This window comes from Rattus norvegicus, chromosome 13 (assembly GCF_036323735.1).
Source record: "Rattus norvegicus strain BN/NHsdMcwi chromosome 13, GRCr8, whole genome shotgun sequence".
NCBI lineage: Eukaryota > Metazoa > Chordata > Mammalia > Rodentia > Muridae > Rattus > Rattus norvegicus.
Window position 1 is genome coordinate 84,760,398 of NC_086031.1, and position 20,500 is coordinate 84,780,897.

The window sequence follows — 20,500 nt, forward strand, 5'->3', positions numbered from 1 at the left end:
AGGCACAAAAGACCTTGCAAACAAACAAACAACAACAAAAACCAAACCCCAAACCCCAAACCCTGGACTATTCTTTAAAAAGGAGAATAGCTATTAGGAGTCTAGATATCAAAATATATCACAAAGCTATAATAATTAAAGCAGTCTTACATTTAAAAATATGACCAATGAAACAGAATGGAAAGCCCAGACATAATCCCACATATACAAGGTCAACTGATCTTCAATATAGGTTCCACAAAAGTGCATAGCTCCGGGGAGGGGAGAAAAGTCTTGCCAACCAAGGCACTGAAAAAATTTTAATATTTACATGCCCAAGAGTGAAATTGGACCCTCATGTTACATGTACACACACACACACACACACACACACACACACACACACACACACACAGAATTCTTTTTAGACTAGCTTACATGACCAAAGGCTGGATGATCCCTCAATGCCCATCTGCAGGCAGCAGAGAGAGGAGAACTAGGGGCTGCTCAATTTGAGTAGTGAGAAAATTAAAGCAAAGAAAAGCCAGGGATACAGCTCCCATGTAAGGCTGAAAGCCTGAGAACCCCTTGCCTCCAAAGCCTGACGAACCTGAAGTACGCTCTGAATGACTGCCAACAGAAAGCACACCTGCCCAGAAAGACAAACTGAGAGCAAGAGTTAGTCCCCCACCTTTGCTTTTTCTGTTCCATTTTGGCCCTGAGCCTGACCCATGGTGTTGCCTGCATTTGAAGATTTTTGCCATCTTAACTCTAACGTATCTGAAAGCTAAATCTGGGAGCTGCTTGTTGGTAAAGACGCAGTTAGTCTGCTGCGGGTTTGGGCTCAGAGCTCTACTCCCAGATCCTGGATGGAGAATGATGCTGAGGGACCGTGCTGGCAGCTGTGGAATAGAACATCCACAGTCCCATCCATCATACATCTCCAGATGTGGGGCTATAAATGTAATGAGAACCTCTGTCCTCTGGGACATGTGAGGTAAGCCAGACATTGGGGAGAGCCAACAAGGTGAGTCATGATGTTATCATAAATAACTTCCCACCGTGGGGCCTGCTGGTCTGTGGGACAAAAACCAAGACACTGCCACTGCCCCTATAATGTACCTTGGTAGGACAGTATGTCCAGGAAATCCTTTTCCTGTCATGTCCTAATGGACTCCGTGCAAGAATATTTCCCTATTTAACAGATAGATTAAAAATTAAATAAAAGAAATCGGAAGTATGCTTGACAGGCAGACAGAGGGAGTGATAGAGAAAGACCACATAGGATTCTCTGTGATGTGGTGTCAGAGAATTGCTGAGTTCTTCCCAGAGGCTTAAAGACATCATCTTGGGAATTCATCCAAGGGAAACCTTGAGTCATGCAGACAACCAATCAAAACGGATTCCCCATAATTCTGAGCATTACTTACTTAACTGCAATCTATCCATTCTCACATTAACAGATGTGCCCATTAATGAGTGTTCTTGTATTTATGTAGTCAGTCAGTAGTGAATAAGACACAAGTTGATTTCTCTCCTAGACCTCCATTAGGGTCCAAGAGACAAATGGGAAACAATAGGTTTTCAGACATCGAATAGATTCTACAGTTGCTTACCGCCTTGATGGTTGCTATCATGGTCTCAAAGAATCTGACAAAGTATCAAAAAATGCCAAACTATGGTGTCAGGATACAAGTGACAGGTTCTTTTTTCTTGTGACAGGTTCTTTTAAGAAATACTTTTCATTGTGAATTTTCTTGCACCTCTTGATCTTCCTAAGCACACTGATCATGTTGGATTCCTTGCCCCTTTCAACCTGTTGACTCACAGCCCTGATTAGGTGTTCAACATACATCAGGCAAACAGCTAAGTATGGAAGTCGAAGAGACAGGTAGATAGATGGAAATGTTCAGACAGAAGAATGGAAACATTCAGCTTCACACGCTAGATCTTGAAAGGCACACACAGTAGAGGATTTCTAGAACTTCCCGAGTGAGTTGTCATCTGTGGGGTTCAGCAAGTATTTGTCAGGCAGTAGCTAACCCAGTTGTCTCTCAGCAGGCAGAGACATAGTTCAACAGTAGGGGTATACTATGTGTAGGAGAGGAAGAGAAGCCACAACACAGATTTGAGCGCTGCTGGATACCTAGTCACAAAGATCCACTGGGGAAGAGGTTTGGGTGTTTGGTTGGAAGAGGCTCTGATGACTAGAGACCTGAGAGATGACAAGAATCTTGTTCTGTGCTGGGATGTGAACCCTCAGATCAATGTTAGAGTAAGTGCTGGGCCACAAGGGTCACAGCAGATTCCCACTCATCAGACGGGGATATTTTCCAATGGTTGGCTGAAACAGCTGATAGGACAAAGCCCTCTACAAACTGTTTTGGTTTTCCCTGTATATGCATTCCTATGATGAAGTTTAACTTAGAAATTAATCATAGTAAGAGAGAAACAACACTTAATAGTAAATGGAACGATTATGATATTCCATAGTAAAAGTTATGTGAATGTAGCTCTCACATGTTTTCTAAATGTTTATTTTGTTTATTTATGTTTATTTATATGCACACACATGTATGCAGGTGTGTGGACTTGTATGCACTGAGATCTGAAAGGATTTAATGCCTCTGAGCTTGAGTTACAGGCAGCTGTGGGATGCCCAGATTGCTCTATGGATTTGGATGCAGGTCTTTATGATGCCCAGCAAGGTCTCGTAACCTCTGAGCCCTCTCTCCAACCTCTCTCCCATCCTATTGAACCACACCCACTGTCTGGAGAAGACAACATGGCACTTATATAGGGAGATGAAGTGCAGTGCATGATAGGCACTGGGTGTGACAGAGGAGGAGGGGGGTCAAGATTTAGCCATCTGAGTCCCAACCACTACATTTAAGATTTGTGAATTAGTTCTGACTTAGTCCATCTAATATTTTCAGACTGTGATTGACTGTGAATTGAAACCAAGGGAAGCAAAAACCATAGAAAAGGAGTGGTTAACTTCTCAGCCATCCTAAGACGATGGGAGTTGGGTTAGTGATCTAGAAATCAGATGCAAGGGCTATAATGTGGCTGAAGTCAGGGAAGTCAGAGGCTAGTCAAGTAGCAGTGTAACATAAAATAAGTAAGCAGACTTTCTCCCTGAGTCAGTGTTCCCAGGGGCCTCACGGGAAGGGCAGAGGAAGAGGACGAGCTGATCTTGGATAGCCTTACCCACCCCGCTGGGTCTTTGGAACCAGAAGAAACCTTGGCCCAGAGAACCCAACGTGGCACTTCCCTACAGCCCCAGTGTGGTTTTCTTATTGAATGTGCCTATTTTGGGTAACTCGTGGAAGGGATCCCAGCTATTTGGGAAGATACAGAACTACAACGCTGGCTCAAATCCTAGACGTCAGACCCCTTTCTTTCTCCCAAGCCCCCTTCCCCATTCACTAGATTACAGCCCCCGTCTTCAGCCCACATTCCGAGATGTAAAGAAATATGTACAGAGAGCAGCGTGTCACCGGAAGCAAGAGTCACTGCAGCAACCGATTTTGCTTGCTGAGTTGTCTTGGTGGCTTCCGGATGCTTCCGCTACCCACCAGTCTCCTGACAGAGATGCCAAGGGACGCTTCCCGTTTCCCAGAGTGGAAAACTACCAGCACGAGCCACAGTCGGCCCAGCTGAGAGCTCTGTCCATCCCAAACTCCAGACGGCGTTGGCAAGCCGGCTGAGGAGGAACAGCTGCCACCAGGTCGCAGCTTCCCAAGAATTACTTTTCATACTCTGGAGCCAAGGCTGTGAGGCTGAAAGCATTTTTTGTTCCAAGATGTTTACCACCGGCAGCCGGCTCCAGCCCACGGCCTGCCTGCCAGCGAGTATCCTATATGCGGCTTCCAGGAAAACACGGGGCACATGAATGTTCTAAGCACTGAAGTATGACTCCTAGCTTTCTCCAGTCACACACGTTGGATAGAGGGAGATTATCAGGGTCAGGGGGGTAGGGTAAGCCAGTCTAATGTCTATCTATGACTGCAAAAGTTAAGAGCCAGTTAACTTACTGAACCCTAGAGTTCTATATTCAACATCAGAACCTGTGAGTCCCAGAAAGGTGAACGGACTCGCTCAGAAACTCACAGATGACCAATGTAACCATGACTGAAATCCAATGTTCTCGGCTCTGGTTCTTCTCGGGACACTTCAATCTACTTCTTCCAGTTCTAAAAAGAAGAAGCCCAGTCAAAGGCGTCACGTGGGCCTTGCTTCCCACGAACTGCATACAGTTTATCTGCACTGAGGCTGCCTCCCTCAGGATGGGGTGTTCTTTTACACGTAGGTCTATTTCTCAAAGACTGCTTTCCCTTAGTTGCCACTCCCTTAGGAATAGCCCTTTGGGATTGCCCTGGGAGCTCAAAATAGTTTTTAGAAACAAATATTAAAGACGGGAAAGAAATCTGAATGCATGGGCTTTAGGGTACGGAGGTACAAATTGGATGACATGCTCTTCCTTCGTTACATATGTGAGCCAGTAGATGGGAAGGAATTATGCTTTTTGTCCCAACAAGGAAGGAAAACTCAAAAGAAACAACTGGGTTAGAAATAACATGGAGCTCAGTAGATGGTAGGAAATACCGCTTGTGGCTCAGCATATAATAATTCTCTGTTTCACTAGCAGAGCTTTTGAAGTCCCACAGAAGAAGGGGAAGAAGGATTGTAGGAACCAGAGGGGTCAAGGAGTCAACTAAGCAGGGATCACAGGGACTCACAAAGACCGAACCAACACTCACAGGTCCTGTATGAGTTAAGTCCCCGGCATATATGTTATGGTTGTGTAGTTTGCTGTTCTTACTGGGACTCCTACCAATGGGAACGAGGTCTGTTTCTGACTCTTCTCTCTGCTTTTGGGACCCTTTTCCTCCTACTGGGCTGCCTCATCCAGCCTTGACGTGAGGATTACTACCTGGTCTTATTGCACCTTCTTAGGCCATATTTGGTTGATGTCTCTGGGAGGTCCGCTCTTTTCTGAAGGGAAATGGAGGAGGTCTAGGAGAGAGGGGAGTTGTGGGGGGCAGAGAGGAGAGGATGGAGGGGAAACTACAGCCAGGAGGTAATATATGGGAGAAGAAGAAATAAACATAACAATTCTGTGTTTCAAACCTGATTCTGTCCTTCTAACATGGACGCACAAGGCTGGTTACTACATCCGGTCCCTTTGGGGACTTTAGATTCCTTGTCTTCGGTCATGGATTGACTGTGAAGTGTCCCTCCCAGGCTCTTATATTTGAACACTGCGCCAAACTGATGGCATTGTTCTGGTAAGTTTTAGAACTTTGGGGACTGTACTCTACTTAGCAGAAGTGTGCTGTTAGACCTTAAAGGTAGTATCGACTTCTAGTTCCAGCCAGAGCTTTTTGCTTCTCCATCCTCCGCCTTACAAGGATCCTCTTGCATATGTTCCGACCACCATGAACTCTGCCAGACCTTCCTCACCATTATGGAATGTACCTTTAAAACTATGAGTCAAAATAAATTCTCACCCCCCTTCAAGTTGCTTCTATCAGGTATCAGTCCCAGCAGCATAAAAAATAAGCAACATTTCCTTAACGATCCTTAATAATCCCCATCCTTAATAATAAGCAGGGTTATTATGGAAATTATTAAAATACAAACCACAGCACATTCTATGTGATGTAATGGTGCTCTGCTGCTTCTGATATCCAGAAGGGAAAAGGGAACTGTGTGTTTCAAATACCACACACATCCTTTCTTAAAGCAGCATGGAAATTTTATGGTCTTTTAAGCTCGTGTTCTCTGCTTAATCATAATAATAGTACTTCTTTATGGCAGTGCATAAAAACAGCATTCTTCCAAAGTTAGAGCGATGAAGTTTAGTAATATTTAGGTACTCGTAATTCTCTGGTTATTTTTATTATGACTCCTTCTAGTAAAAGATTGCAACTGGCCTCCAGAGAGTTGCATAGGATAAAAATAAATAAGTAAGTAAGGGGAGGGGAAGAGACTAGGGATAATAATAATAATAAGGTGACGTTAATATTCAAAGCTGCACTTTTTTCGTGGTGTTTGGTGGAGGCCAGGCCTTGCGTGCATGTAAGGAAAGCATTCTAACACTGAGTCCAACCTCAGCAACACTTTGCATTCCCCCCTTGACTGGTGGGAGCTTTTCACTTTGGTTCTGCTTAGAAGTCAATTCAAAAAGTGGAACAGCCGAGTGTGATGGCTCAGGGGATAAAGGCACTTGCTGTGCAAGCCTGGTGGCCTGAGTTCAATTCCCCAGAACCCACGTGAAAATGGATTCATAAGTTCTCTGACCTTTAGATGTATGCCACGGCACATGCAACACACACACACACACACACACACACACACACTTACATTATGTGTACCCAAATAGATAATAATAATAATAATAATAATAATAATAATAATAATAATAATAATAATACAGTATATGTTAAGTGAAACATAAGAATTTAAGAGTCATAGTGGACTGGAGAGATGGCTCAGCGGTTAAGAGCACTGACTGCTCTTCCAAAGGTCCTGACTTCCATTCCCAGCAACCACATGGTGGTTCACAACCATCTGTAATGGAGTCTGATGCCCTCTTCTGGTGTGTCTGAAGACAGTGACAGTGCACTCATATAAAACAGATAAATCTTTTTAAAAAAAAAGAGGAATCATAGTGACAACAGGAGATGTTAACTTTTGATACCTGTTCCCAGGTGGGGTAGAATAGCTTGTGATAATCAATGCTGACGCCTCCCCCCAAGAGTAGCTGGAAAAGCTGGGTACATTTGATAAACGCTCTACTCAAAAGTGCCTTATTGATGAGGCAGGGAGAGTGGGACAACTAAGACCTTAGAGAAGAGAGCAGTCTCAGAGAGGAGAAAGAATTCTTGCAGTCACTTTCACCCTCCACCAGACTGGGACAGGGACAAGTGGCGGATATTGCTGTGGCACCTGCCGGGGCCGCTATGAGGAAAAATGGCAGTGCCGATAAGGATCTGGAGGGAGCTGCGCACAAAGCTCTTCCGCTCAGCCATGTGCCTGATGCTGAGCCAAACCAAGCAGGAATGAGGAAGCCCAAGGATTCAAGATTTGCCAGGGAGAGAAACTCACGAGGGGCGGGGAGGTGAGGGGAGGTTCTGGAGACGCTCTCAGTAACCAGGGATCCCAGCTTAGGCCCTACCAACTCCGCAGACAGAAGGTGTACCATTCTGCCAAATACAGGTAGATCTAGCTGCTCCACCAATGGCCAATCTGGATTCGGGTTCCCAGTTCTTCCAGAAGCCAAAGATCCAACAGCATGCTCCCAGAGCTAGCCAGCCCAGCTCCACAGGAATGCAGGCTATGCCAGCTCTACCACTACACCACCGGTTTCTCAGTAACTCCTCAGAACGAATGAGGTGCCGAAATGTGCCCAAATCCTTTACTCTCATGTGTAAACCCTTACTCTTGGAAAAGTTCCAGTTCACTCTTTTGGGCGCTGTAAGCTGTTAAGATGTAACAATCAAGTATGTTTTCCGTGTGCAAGGAGTACTAGCAGCTACGGAAAGGCTACCTTCTCGGGACAGAAATTAGGCATTTGTTTGATTTAATCAAGAAAGGCATGATGGTAAACACCTATAGTCCCAGCCGAAGGTGGGGATAGGAGAAGGAAGAGCTCAAGGCCAGGCGTACCTCCACGGGAAGTTCAACCTCAGCCCAGGCTATAGGAGACCCTGCATCAACACAAAATCAAAAAGAAAGAAAAGAAGAGAGGAGAGAATAAAAAGAGGTGGGGGAGTGAAAGACAGACAGTCAGTCAGACAGACAGAAACACACAGGCTTATTTGGTGGCATATACCTACAGTCTAAGTATCTGAGAGGCCAAGGCATGACAATGATTTGTAAGTTGAGGCCAGCCTGAGTTAAACAGCAAATTCCGAGACAGCCTTGGCTATATAGTTTGATCTTGACTCAAAGTCAAACAAACAAACAAACAAAAAAAAAAACCCCAAAACCCAGAAAAACAAAGGAAAGAAACACACCAGTAGCCAAAGATAGAATTGTGGGGCCATCATTAACTTAATTGGCGGGAGGAAGGACTATCTATCACTATCAAGAAAGGTCCTAACATGAAAATTGATTATTAATCTTAAATGTTGATCAAATCTACTAAAAGAAAACAAATTAAAAGCATACTTTTCTAAATTACATTTGCCCCCATCTCCACAGTCAGGACTTATTCCACACCAGGGTTAGTGATAACACATGGGGCAGACTTCTTTGCCTTTTATCTTTACTGTGGTTGTAACCCTCAGCTGTAACAAATGCCAAGAGTCATAGATACCAAATGCAACCAGAGCCTCCTTTATCTATAAACCTCCAAATATTCATCCTGTAGGACCATAGGAGGGGAAACTTGGGTATTTAAGAAGAGGCAGGGGCCTCTCACTCCTGTATGGCCAGGGCTCATCCACCCCTCCACCTGGAAAGAGGGTGTCTCCACTCACACCTGAGGAGACTGGGAATTAACTACAGCTAGGAGACCTCAGTTCACCCTCCCCCATCTGATTTACTACTCTTAGTATCCCACTGTTAAACCTCAGCTTCCATAACGGCTTCCTGAAATGAAGTTTCACATGATACAATTTACATTTTTTTCCCTTGGAGAAAAACAAAGAGGAGCCTTAAGGTCCCTTGACTTTCATTTCTACCCTTGCTGCCCTTGTTACTCAAGTATTTACTGATTGCCTTCATAAGCCAAGCATGGTGACCGGCACCCGTCATGGTCATGAGTGTGTGGGAGATCATCACCACAGAAAAAGAGATAAAAGCCGAAGCCAGAAACGTCTTCCAATCAGAAGGAAAGGTTGCATATTATTTAACAATTTATCACCACCCACATAAGCCCATAAAAAACACACACAAACCTCAAAGATTTAACGACTGTAACTTTGTTTTACTTTAACTGTGCATGTGTCCAAACCACCAAAAACTCTGAAAGGTTTATTTTGCTACATCTTTGCTCTTCAGAGACTTGCTAGAAGCAAAAGCCAAGTCAACAATCGCCCTACCCTAGAACACATACACCACTTTTGCTCTGTCACTTTGGGGTCAGGATGACCACAGCCCAGGGCTGGCAGAGGTCTCATTGCCCACTAACAACTCCAGTCTTTCTTGGAGACCGGAGGCAAAAAAAAAGTGGTCACGTGTATCTCCATTTCCTACCCTGCTATCTACTTGGCACGAATTTTGTATGTAGGGTGTCTGGATTACTTTGATTCCTTTCTTTTCCCAAAGTCACAAATGGCAATTTAATATTTGCATGGAACTTTCCAAGGTCCCTCACTTACTACATTCTCTATATCCCAGAGTTCCCCACCCCCACCCCCAGGTAATCTTGTGAATGTAAATGATAAAGTTACATCCTCCACCTTATAATTGAGTAAAGCCAGTGCCCTTTGGGTTTTGTTTGTTCCCCAGAGGCCTACATAACAGACCAGAAACTTTGACCCCAAAGTGGAAATCTGGAAACTGGAGGAACGTTGAGAAGTGAGGACTCCTGGGTTGTCCTTTGATCATTGAGGGTCCCACCTTCAGAAAGTAAGTTCACTCTCACGGGACCCCCTGGTAGGTTGTTATCAAAGACTGAATTCATTTAGCTCTCTTCTTGAACACTCTTCGGCTAGGTCATCCACCTTGCTCTTGACTCTCCACACTATGAGAACAAACACGTTTTCTTCATAACATCATCCATTCTGCCTCAGGTATTTTATCATACCAACAAAGAGCTGGTGATTACAGTGAGGTACAAAGATTTACTGTAGTGTTTAAGGTCGTAACATTGACCTATGTCAGAACTAGAACTAGCAAACAGTTGACACATTGTCCTAAGCATGATCTCAAAGGTCAGGAAGACCTCCAAGGGGAGAAACAATCTGGAGAGAAAGCTCAAGGAAGGCTATTACTGATTAAAACTTTACAATGCCCTGGAGCCAGAGACATTGAAATGTAATAGCACAAGAAACCTGCCTCTTGCAGACAGGGAGACAGCAATGATCTTAGCCCTAGATGAAGATAAGAACTGTGGTCACAAAATATTTGGCATATGCCAAAGATTTCAAAACTGTTTCTCCTGCTTATTACACCACCCTGGTACACCTTGGCCCTTGTGATGTCTTATTGACCCATTCCTGCCTTCCTATTTTGTTCTTCAAGTGTGCTCCCATGCCTTTCCTTACCCTCAAATGCATCACTTTCCTCTTGTTACCTGGCCTGGCATATTTCCTCAGCAGTAGCTCACTGCTACTGCTTTCAACCAGCAAGACACTGGAGAGTTGACAACCCAGGCACCATGTGAGCATAATTGTAAATATACAAATAAATTAACTGGGCGTGGCAGTATGTACATATCTCAAGTTCAAAGCTAGCCTGGGCTATGTAGTGTGCTTGGAGCCAGTCTGAGCAGTTTAGCAAAGCCCTTCATTAAAACAAATAATAATTAAAATTAGAAGAACTAAAGATTTACGTCAGTGGTTGAGCATTGCCGGCATGAATGAGAACTTAAATTTAATCTTAGCATCACACACACACACACACACACACACACACACACACACACAACTACACCTATTGTATAACTTAATGATACAGGCTTCAAGGTCTTGGAGTTTTTGTCAGTTTTTAGAAAAGCCATTGCTAAGCAAGAATGTTGTAGCTCATTAATGATGCTTATCCCTAGGCACCTCAATGCTACATCCCCACAGTGACCGGAAACACTGACATCTTGTATGTTCCTGGCAGGATTGAGGATCCTCTTGTAGTCTCTTGGCCTCTCAACAAAGCAACCTTGAGTTCTCAGTTGGTGGCAAAGAAAGGAGGCCCATGAACGGAACTTGAAGTGGTGCTCTGATGGCAATACATGCTCCTGGCCCTCTGCCTTAGCCTAAGTCTCCAAGGGTTCTGACTCCATGACCCCAGGAAGAGAAGTTCTAACTTCTCTTGCACTCCAACAACTGTCTGCCTCTTGAAAGTCTGAGACCTGAGTCTCAAGAGTATAAAATAACAAAATACAAGCAACACTTCAGAGTGTTGACAAGAATCCACCAGATACATGGGGGGTAAAATGCTGTTTGCCCAAAAATTGCACTTGGAACTCCTTCATCCTAAGACGCCAGGTCCTTTACATGCATTATATTGTTCTTTGCAATAACCCTAACCCTAACCCCTAACCCTAACACCCTAACCCTAACACCTAACCCTAACCCTAACCCCTAACCCTAACCCCCTAACCCTAACCCTAACCCTAACCCTAACCCTAACCCTAACCCTAACCCTAACCCTAACCCTAACCCTAACCCTAACCCTAACCCTAACCCAATGATTGATAAGAGACTGAAAACCCTGCTATATTCACGCATACAGTCAGGTTCAAAGTTAGAGGGGAGCGGTACGTTTTTCAATGCATGTTACCTCCCATCATTTTGTCTCTGTGAACCTGTGTCCCGATTAATTTTAAATTCCAGTGTGCCATACTCTAGAATCAGCTAGGAAGACAGCCTCATAAAGGAATTGCCTAGGTCAGGCCGGCCTATCCGCATATCTGCAAGGGATTGTCTTGTTTGTTAATTGACTCGGACCACTGTGGGTGGCACCATACCCTAGGCAGTGGGTTCCGAGCTATATAATAATGAAAAAAGATAGCTGAGCAAAAGCAAGCAGCAAGACACATTTATTTCTCTCTACTCTTGACTATGGGTGCTACTTGAGTTCCTGTGTTGATTTTTCCTTCAGTGATAGACTATTACCTCCGACTACAAACCAAACTTGTCTCCTGTGTTCCTTTTGTTCAGAGCATTTTACTACAGACAGAGAAATGATGCAGCCATAACACTCAGTTTCCTCATCTACAGAAGACTAGATTAAACTAGTCTTTCTTGAGCTTTCTGAGAATTGGCCTCAGAGTCCTTAATTATCCAATAACAGAGAAGTTTTATTTTACAAAATGCACTTTTGCCTCCACAAATCAAGCTTTGAGATTCAATTTCAGTGTCTTCTCAGATTCTAGTATCGATGCCCACACAGCTGGCCCAAGACTCACAGACACCTCTACATTGTTTTTTGTTCGTTTGTCTCACTATCTTCAGGAGGCAGTGGAGCTCAAAAGTCAAAGTCTATCATCCCGACCACACTAGATGGGATCCCATCTAGGCTACTCTGATTCCTCTATAACATTTAATTTTCACAGGACATTTGTGGGCCCCCACTTCCCCTCTGTAAGACTAGAATAATAAGACTGCATACTCTTTATTACATTCTGAAGATTACATTGTTAGCACAACTTAAAATAGTGCCAAGAATGTATAGCATGGTCTTTGAATAGCAGTCGATGCTTTTGTTGATCTCTTCAACTAACAATCTCTTTCCCTACTTGGTGTAATCAGAAGAGCTCGAGAGACAGTTGAGTTTCTGCTGTCCCCAGAGGAAGATTCTTTTACTGGAAGAAAGGATACCAGGGGCCAACTGTGGCTAGACTTGACAAACAGACATGCAAGAAAGAAAGAAACCATCTAGCATAGCTCTTGAGAGAAATTCATCCAGGAAGGTCTCTTTTTTGCTTATTATATCCAGGGCTCTGTTCCAATCATCAGAGAAAGAGAGCAAGAGAGGGAGAGAGGGAGAAAAGGAGAGACAGAAATAGAGAGACCACTAAACTCTCAGCATTTCTCTCCAGATATGAGTAGTGAGAACTCAGGGAAATAAAAATAATTTTTTAATTTGGAAATAGACAACATACATCAGCTTTGATGGAAGTCAAGGATTTGGGAGTAGGGGGACAACTTGTTACAGAAGGGACCCAGAGCGTCCCCATTGCTTCAATTTCTTTGGCAGGGTGAACCCGCCCAGAAGGTCTTCTGCCTCAAGACTTCCTCACTTAGCTCGATGAAGAGTCCAAGGTTCCAAGTATGAGCTCTTTGTACCCCTCTTAGCTTTTTGCTATTTTTTTTTGGCTTCAAGTTGAACCTCAAACTTAATCAACTTTTAGTTATAAGATAATTAAATAAATAATAAATGAATGAATAAATAAACACTAATGTAAAGTACTTTTCTAAATGAACTTTACACTGTTCATTAGAATTTTCTAAATTAAGATGTCTGATTCTTTGTGCTGGCAGAAAGACCCAACGAAAATGCCTAACAGCAAGACAGGGAGTAAAAGTGCCTTCTGGCAGCCTACTTCCTACTCACAGCTTGTATTCTAACAGTAGAAGCTGGTTTTCCAGGTTTAATTGCTTAAAAGGGCCCAGGGACACCAGTCTCCATGACATCACCAGCACCTATATTGTGTGCACTCTTCTTTGGAGCTCAGAGAAGAAAATCCATAAGAGGAGATAAGAGGAGACAACCAAACTTTAGAGGGTAAGAGGGATACCCAGCAGAAATATAAAAAGCTGCCAGAGTTATGATCTGAGGTGCCCTCACAAAGCTAATAATAATAATAATAAAAAAAAATAATAATAATAATAATAATAATAATAATAATAATAATGGAAAAGGGTATTGAATCCACTCAAACAGCAATTCTTTGATTTTTTTAGGAGTTTTGATCATGTTTCCTATTAAGGGCATAAAGAATAGCCCATGGACATGGACTTGGTTGGAAGAAGCACTCTCACAAATGTACCATTATGCCAGTACAAAGACAAGATGAACGTACCCTTGATAATGTAATTATAGCTGGCTGAAAATTTGAACCCCACATACTATTGTGGGAGGATAAGTGGGTAAAAAAAAATCACTTTGGAAAACTCTATGGCATTATGAAGAATATTAAATGACATGTTACAAGCAAACCCAGGAATCCCACTTCTGCATATAAACCCCAGAAAACTGAGTATATGTCCTGACCACAAACTCTATGCAAGAACATGGAAGATTCTTCACAATAGGCCCAAACTTTAAACTGCCCAAATCCCCATCCTTAGTAGCCCACGTAAATGAAGTATACGCAGTAATATTATACAACAGCGTGGCTAGAGAGTCAACCACGACTTGTAGCCATGCAATAAATGCCATGCAGAAAATGTTCAGTTCAAGAAGCTAGGCACACATGTATTAGGTGTCTCCATTTATATAAAATACAAGCAGGAAGAAGTCATCTTTCTTGCTAGAAAGCAACACAATGGCTGTCACCAGGGCGGGGTTGGAGAGAGCTTTCCACAATGCTTCTGTTTCTTACACATGAGGTGTAGCTCACTGCCAGGGCTGTCCAACCTTTGATATTGCCACACAATGTCATCATCTACAAAGTTCACATTCAGCGACAGCACAATCAAAAAGATGGCATGCAGAAAACCCTCATGTTTTATGTAAATGTACAATTTGTGTTGGCCTACATTCATAGTTAGATTCTGCTTCAAGTTAGACAGGACTGAATGGAATATGTTGGGTTTGTAAAAGTCCAACAAACTGAACACAAAGATATGTGTACTTTCATATATTTATATTTGTGGAAGAATAAAAAATATGACTTAAAATCTTTACCTATCTCTTTACTATATATATTGTTTCGTACTTATGGACTCTGAGCGCATATATGTAACTTACTTCAACCAGTGAGGTCCCCCCTCAGTGCTAGGAATTGAAACAGGGCCATATATATATATATATATATATATATATATATATATATATTATTTTAGAGATTTATTTACTTATTTTATGTATGTGAATACACTGTCGCTCTCTTCAGACACACCAGAAGAGGGCATCGGATCCCATTACAGATGGTTGTGAGCCACCATGTGGCTGCTGGGAATTCAACTCAGGACCTCTGGAAGAGCAGTCAGTGCTCTTAACTGCTGAGCCATCTCTCCAGCTCAAAACAGGGTCTTCTTAGTAGGACAAGCACCACCAAGCTACAGACTTCACCCCTCCTAATAAGGTCTTCAGTTACAGCCCTCATCTCTGCTGATACAGTCTTAAAAAACATAATTTGAGCAGTGGATTGAAGGATTGTTGTCATATCCTGCTTCTACTCAGGTTCTTGTGCAATTACCACAAAAACATGGCCAGGCTAGTCTGCTAGAGGAATCCACAGAACACCAACCAAACTACCCTTCATCAGGGCCAAAGTAACTCTAGATGAGCCAATAGCCAGCTGAATCCCAGAAAGGTAAATGCACTGAGAGATCAAAGTACAGTAGACTCACGCACAGCATAAACCATCAAACTATAAGCTTGTGAGCAAAACAAACACTCACTTTAAAGTCACTAAGCTATTGAAGACTGTCAAGCAACATTGTTGTGTATCAGACGGATGATACAATTATACACTTTAGATTAAAATGTGAAGATATATGAACTACAACAATACAAAAATACTGACTTAAAAGAGTCATTTCACACATCAGTTTGGAACAGAGCCACATCCTATGAGAACGAGAGCCTACCTGGGATCCTGGGAACCTGGCATCCCACAGAATCAGCATCCTAAAAGTCTAACAGGACACTCAATTAAAACCCAGACCCAAGGCATCCAATGGATGATCCAACCAAAAGAAGCTCTCTAACACACCTGAAGTTTCCCATTTTCCCCAAAATACACAGCAGCAAATAGTCATTCCTTCTCCCAACCTCTTTTTTAAAATGGCATTTAAATGGCTCTGCTCTACATAAAATCTCTCATATAATAATACCCAACACATTATATAAGGAGAGAGGGACCTATATGATTTTCTATTTCTGACATGGCCACATTTCGCCACACAGGGGAAAGCAACTGACTGTGGAGTTCCTTGGCAGAACTCTTTCTTAGATAACCACTGGCAGAGGTGTGTGCAGGCACCTGGTCCTCAGCATCCAACTGAGGAAGGGCTGTGTTACCTGGATTAACCTGAGCTTTTGCAGAACCCAGGATGAGCAGGAGCAGCAGCAGCACCAGAGGCATTCTGGGAATCAGGATCATTTCAGAAGATGGAGTTGGATCTGGAGTCTGCAGGCCACCAATAATGCAAGGAAACAGAAAGAGGGAAGAGAAATGAGTAACGCAGATTTCACCAGCACACGGGAACACGGTCTTCACAGGCAATCTGGGACTCTTGTGAAGTTTTTTCCATATTTAAAACTTCAAATCCCACCCAGGGATCATTTAATGCAATAATTTTCCAATTCTATTAGATTAAACACTCACTCCTGGAATTAAAAGTCAGCAAACTATCCACAGGGAGCAACATATTACTGAGGCAAATACCAAATGGTAGTAACAAAGTAAAATTTATATTTATGGTGTCAGCTAATATATATTAGCAACATTAATTCCAACATTAAACCAGGGAAAACATTCAGTAACTTTAATCTGTTTTTAAAGCTCTATAAGTTCAACACTCATCTTGATCCATTAGCTTTGAAGTGATATTTGGGACTTTGGGGATTTTTCTTTTTTTCTTTTCATTATTTTTTTAAGGTTTCCTACAAGTGATCGTGTGACAATGGATTAGATACAGACTTACTAATATATATCCAGACTTAGTTCAACAGTGACATAGGTAGTTACATTGTAATTACCTATCTACGTTGTAGCTACTTGTATGTATACAAGTGCATATAATACACATGCACTGGCCTTTCACCCAGTCAGCTGAAAGGCCCTGGAGGCAGCAGCATCCCAGCGGTGAGCATCCATTGACAATGCAAACCTGGTGCCCAGATCTTGACTTCTAATCCCATCTTCCAATAAAAGGAATCAGAGTTCTTTAGAAAAAAATGGTCGATTCTACGACTGGATCAGGAAATACACAAGATGCCTGGAATATATGTCATATGCACACGCATGTGCACACACACACACACATACATGTGTGCACACACATGCACTCAATGAAATATATCAAAAGCACATTGAAGTCAACTGAAAGTTCTCCCAGTAACAAAAGCTGGAACAATTTGATCAACAAAACAAACAGAGGAGTGTTAGATTATAACTCAGAGTATAAAACAAATATCCACAAATCCACGTTGATGTAAATAAATGACTGAATAAACAAACAAGGGAGAACAGCCCATTTTCCATGAAAAGGAATTCCAAATAATTTATGTAGCTAATCCAATTTTAAGCAAGTGGGGTCTCCTCACCACCCACTCCTAACTCCTCACATATAAGCTGCACACAGTAATTTGGTTCCAAAGAAAGCAGCATGAGCCGAGGAAGGAGAAGAGAGCATCTTTTCAGTGGAGAAATCTGCCAAACCACTTGGTGCCAAGAGATTGTAGTTAACATCGGCATTGGAAAGTCATCATGACAGTGTGTGTCCTAGATAGGATGTGATGGGAAGTCACATGAGGTCAGTGGTCCCAACCCACAAACCATGGCCTTTGTCTGTTCCTGGGGAAAACAGCAGACAAATAATAAGTGAGGAACTTTCTACAGAATTCCTAACTGATCCTTGGTGCTGTCAGTTTTCCAAAACAAGAAAGTCTGAGAAGCCATCACAGCTCAGGGGCAGGGGACAGCTAAAGAGAATGTAATGTGTGGCACACTGTTTGGGTCCTCGACTAGAAAAGGACATTGGGAAAAACTGAGGAAGTCAGAGTAAGCTGTGGATTTTAGTAATGAATGTATCTGCCATGTTGATTCGCTCATTTTGACAAAAACATCATAGTAATGAAAGATGTCGGGAACACAGGAATTCTACATAATCGATAATGTTTCTGTAAATATAAAACTGTTCTATCATGTCGATCCATTTGAAAAATGTTTTTATTTGCTTTTATTTGGGGTGTGTGTGTGTGTGTGTGTGTGTGTGTGTGTGTGTGTGTGTGTGTGAAAACTTGTAGGAATCAGCTCTCACCTTCTGTCACATGTGTCCTGGAATTCAAACTCAAGCCATTAGGCTTGACAGAAAGTGCCTTCACCCTTTAAGCCCCCTTATCAGCCCCTTAACATATCTTTTTAAAATGTCTACGTTTGCTCATTCATTCATTCATTCATACACCATTTACTGTGTCCACATGAATGCATGTGGTGGTTGGAGAACAAGTTGCGACAGCCCATTCCATGTGGGTTCCAAGGATCCAACTCAGACCATCAGGTTTGGTGGCAATCACCTATACGCACTGACCCATTTCAACAGCCCAGAAAAAAAATTTAAGTCAGATATTCTGATGGTTTCCTTTAAAGAAAATGGAGCCAAAGCAAGACAAGTGGAAGATATAAATGAGACTCTGCAATGTGCCATGTAGGGCTTGCGAGATCACAAGGGGTGGTGTGCGTGTCTTTATTTCACTGACTCAGGTGTGACAGACACCTTAGTTATTTCTAGGAACTCCTGGAAAATATGCTTTCAAAGAGTCTCCCAGAAAACACTCTCAGAAGGAAAAACATAGAAGTAAGTGTTGCTCATGACCATGGTCTAAGGATGTCCTCCCACAGAGATCTGAGCTCCTGTGTGTAGCCAGCTAGCAAGTGCTGAGGTCCAGATGTATCTTCTCCTGCAGGCTTTTGACTCCATAGCACACACTCTCCCTTTTGTGGCATCTTACTCAAGAGTTTCTGGTCATACACTTCTATTCTCCAGAACCCTTCCCAGTTCTATGGAAAATATCTTCTATACCTCATGTCTCCTTCTCTTCACCAAACCACATGCCAAATTGATCTCTGTGTTATTATAACTTTATCTGTTAATCATTAGCTTCTTATACAAAATGGGTTTTAATTGAACTAAACCAGACTTAAACGTAATATATTTTTTTAAAAAAAATGATGATTTCCCTTTTGATATTGCTGCTTGATTTCAGACTGTGAGTCTCTAAAACCAGTGATGATTTTCCCCTTTTCTTAAAAATCAAGGTGAACAGTAGCTAACCAACAATCACAGAAGGACAAACAGGCCTATATGTCCTATCCTTGTACCAAGCATTTCTAATGTCCAAGGAACCATTTCACCAACATTCGCTGAATGGCATATGCTTTCACTGACAGTGTAGCTGAGGAGGATGTGGCTAAAGCTCCATGTCACAGCATACAGAAGCAAACAGGCACATGGGTCTAGGGTTCTCATGACTCCAGAGTCTGCCTGGGGTCGCTGATATTGTCATCATCCCTTTAACCTGTTATTCTATTTGATCCATTTGCCCTCACTTTCCAGCTCAGTCCTGCTGGAGCTTCTCGTTTATTTCTTCTATTTGCTTTTGCCTACTGGCCTCTGGCAAGCTCTTTCCTCTTTAACTGCCCAAGTCTCTATTCAATGGTTACTTCTGCAGCTAAGTGTTCTGACTCAGTTGCTCGATGCAGTGAAAACATTGTTTTTCATATAGTAATGATCTTAGTTTCAACTAAGTATGATCACTGTGACTATTTAGTGTCCTTTCTATAAGCTCCATGTTACAGAGAGGCTTGATAAATACCATCATAGACCCAAATACTTGGTGATTATACCTAGCTAATCAGAAATGTTTTGCCCTAAAAGGAACTTTCCTCAAGGATGCCAGTGAGCAGACAAAACCCTTTGAATCAATGTCCCAAGAATTCAGCATTTACCCATGTGGCACATGACAGAGCCCAGAGCAATTGTGGAAACATGATAGCACTTGAGAAAGTCCTCCTCTGTGCACTTTTGTGACTAATGACATGAACTCCTTTGACAAACACTTTATGCAAATGTGCCTGGCCAGAACATTGCCTTCTACCTGTTTTTTTAGTGATTATTTTAGAAATGTCATTCGCATGGTATAAAGGCATCCTAAATGTCAGAGAGGGGCTGGGTCAATGGCACAGGCAGTAATGTACTCTACAGAAGCATGAGGACCTGAGTTTGATCTCCCAGTATCCGAGTCACTAAAATACATCTACAGTTACAAAGTCCAGTACTGGGGAGACAAAGACAAGAAAAGGATCCTTTACTCTCACTCTCCAGGGAATCTAGTCAAATCAGTGAACTCTGGGTTCAATAAGAGACCTTGACTCAAAAAAAAGAAAGAGAGGGAGAGGGGAAGGGAAAGGGGAGAAAGAGAGAGAGAGAGAGAAAGAGAGAGAGAGAGAGAGAGAGAGAGAGAGAGAGAGAGAGGAGAGGAGAAGAGAAAAGAAGAGAAAAGAAAAAATCAAACAAACAAACAAAAAGAGCAAAGTGAAGTGTGATCAAGGAACGTATCTAACATTGACCTCTGATCTTCATACATATATGTATGGACACATAAATAAAAATAAACAAGTCAGACAAGAGAACCATCGTCATAGAGCTTATAGTATAGAAATAAATGAATAAAAGTATGCAAAGATACAGAGACAGAAACTGACAGGCCAAATGCTCTAAACCATTTCTTCCTCTTTTAATCTTATAATAAACAAGACGCTGGAGAGGATGAAGAGGATCTGTGTACAATAAAGAAAACAAGATTGACAACTGCAGAGGTGGGTAAGCTGTTCCAGGAAGCATGCCAGTGGCTCAGAGGCAGATAAGCAGAACAGGGAAGAGGCTGGCAGTCCGAAGCCATTCACGAATAAACAAACATTTGATAAATAGTCCTGTGATCAATCAACGATGGT

General features: G+C 42.4%; 1 protein-coding gene across 8 annotated transcripts in view; it reads right to left on the minus strand.

The window, feature by feature from the left end:
- The window catches only part of Ddr2 (discoidin domain receptor tyrosine kinase 2), a 124,621-nt gene that overhangs the window by 33,986 nt on the left and 70,135 nt on the right, over positions 1 to 20,500 (minus strand). For 7 of the 8 annotated variants that reach the window (XM_008769761.4, XM_006250229.5, XM_063272617.1 and 4 more), the window contains one exon: positions 15,844 to 15,952. In XM_008769761.4, the coding sequence (XP_008767983.1) occupies positions 15,844 to 15,925 (82 nt within the window). In that variant the 5' untranslated portion in view covers positions 15,926 to 15,952. Of the gene's footprint in view, positions 1 to 15,843; positions 15,953 to 20,500 lie in introns of those variants that run through there. The other variant, NM_031764.3, reaches the window with a different exon arrangement.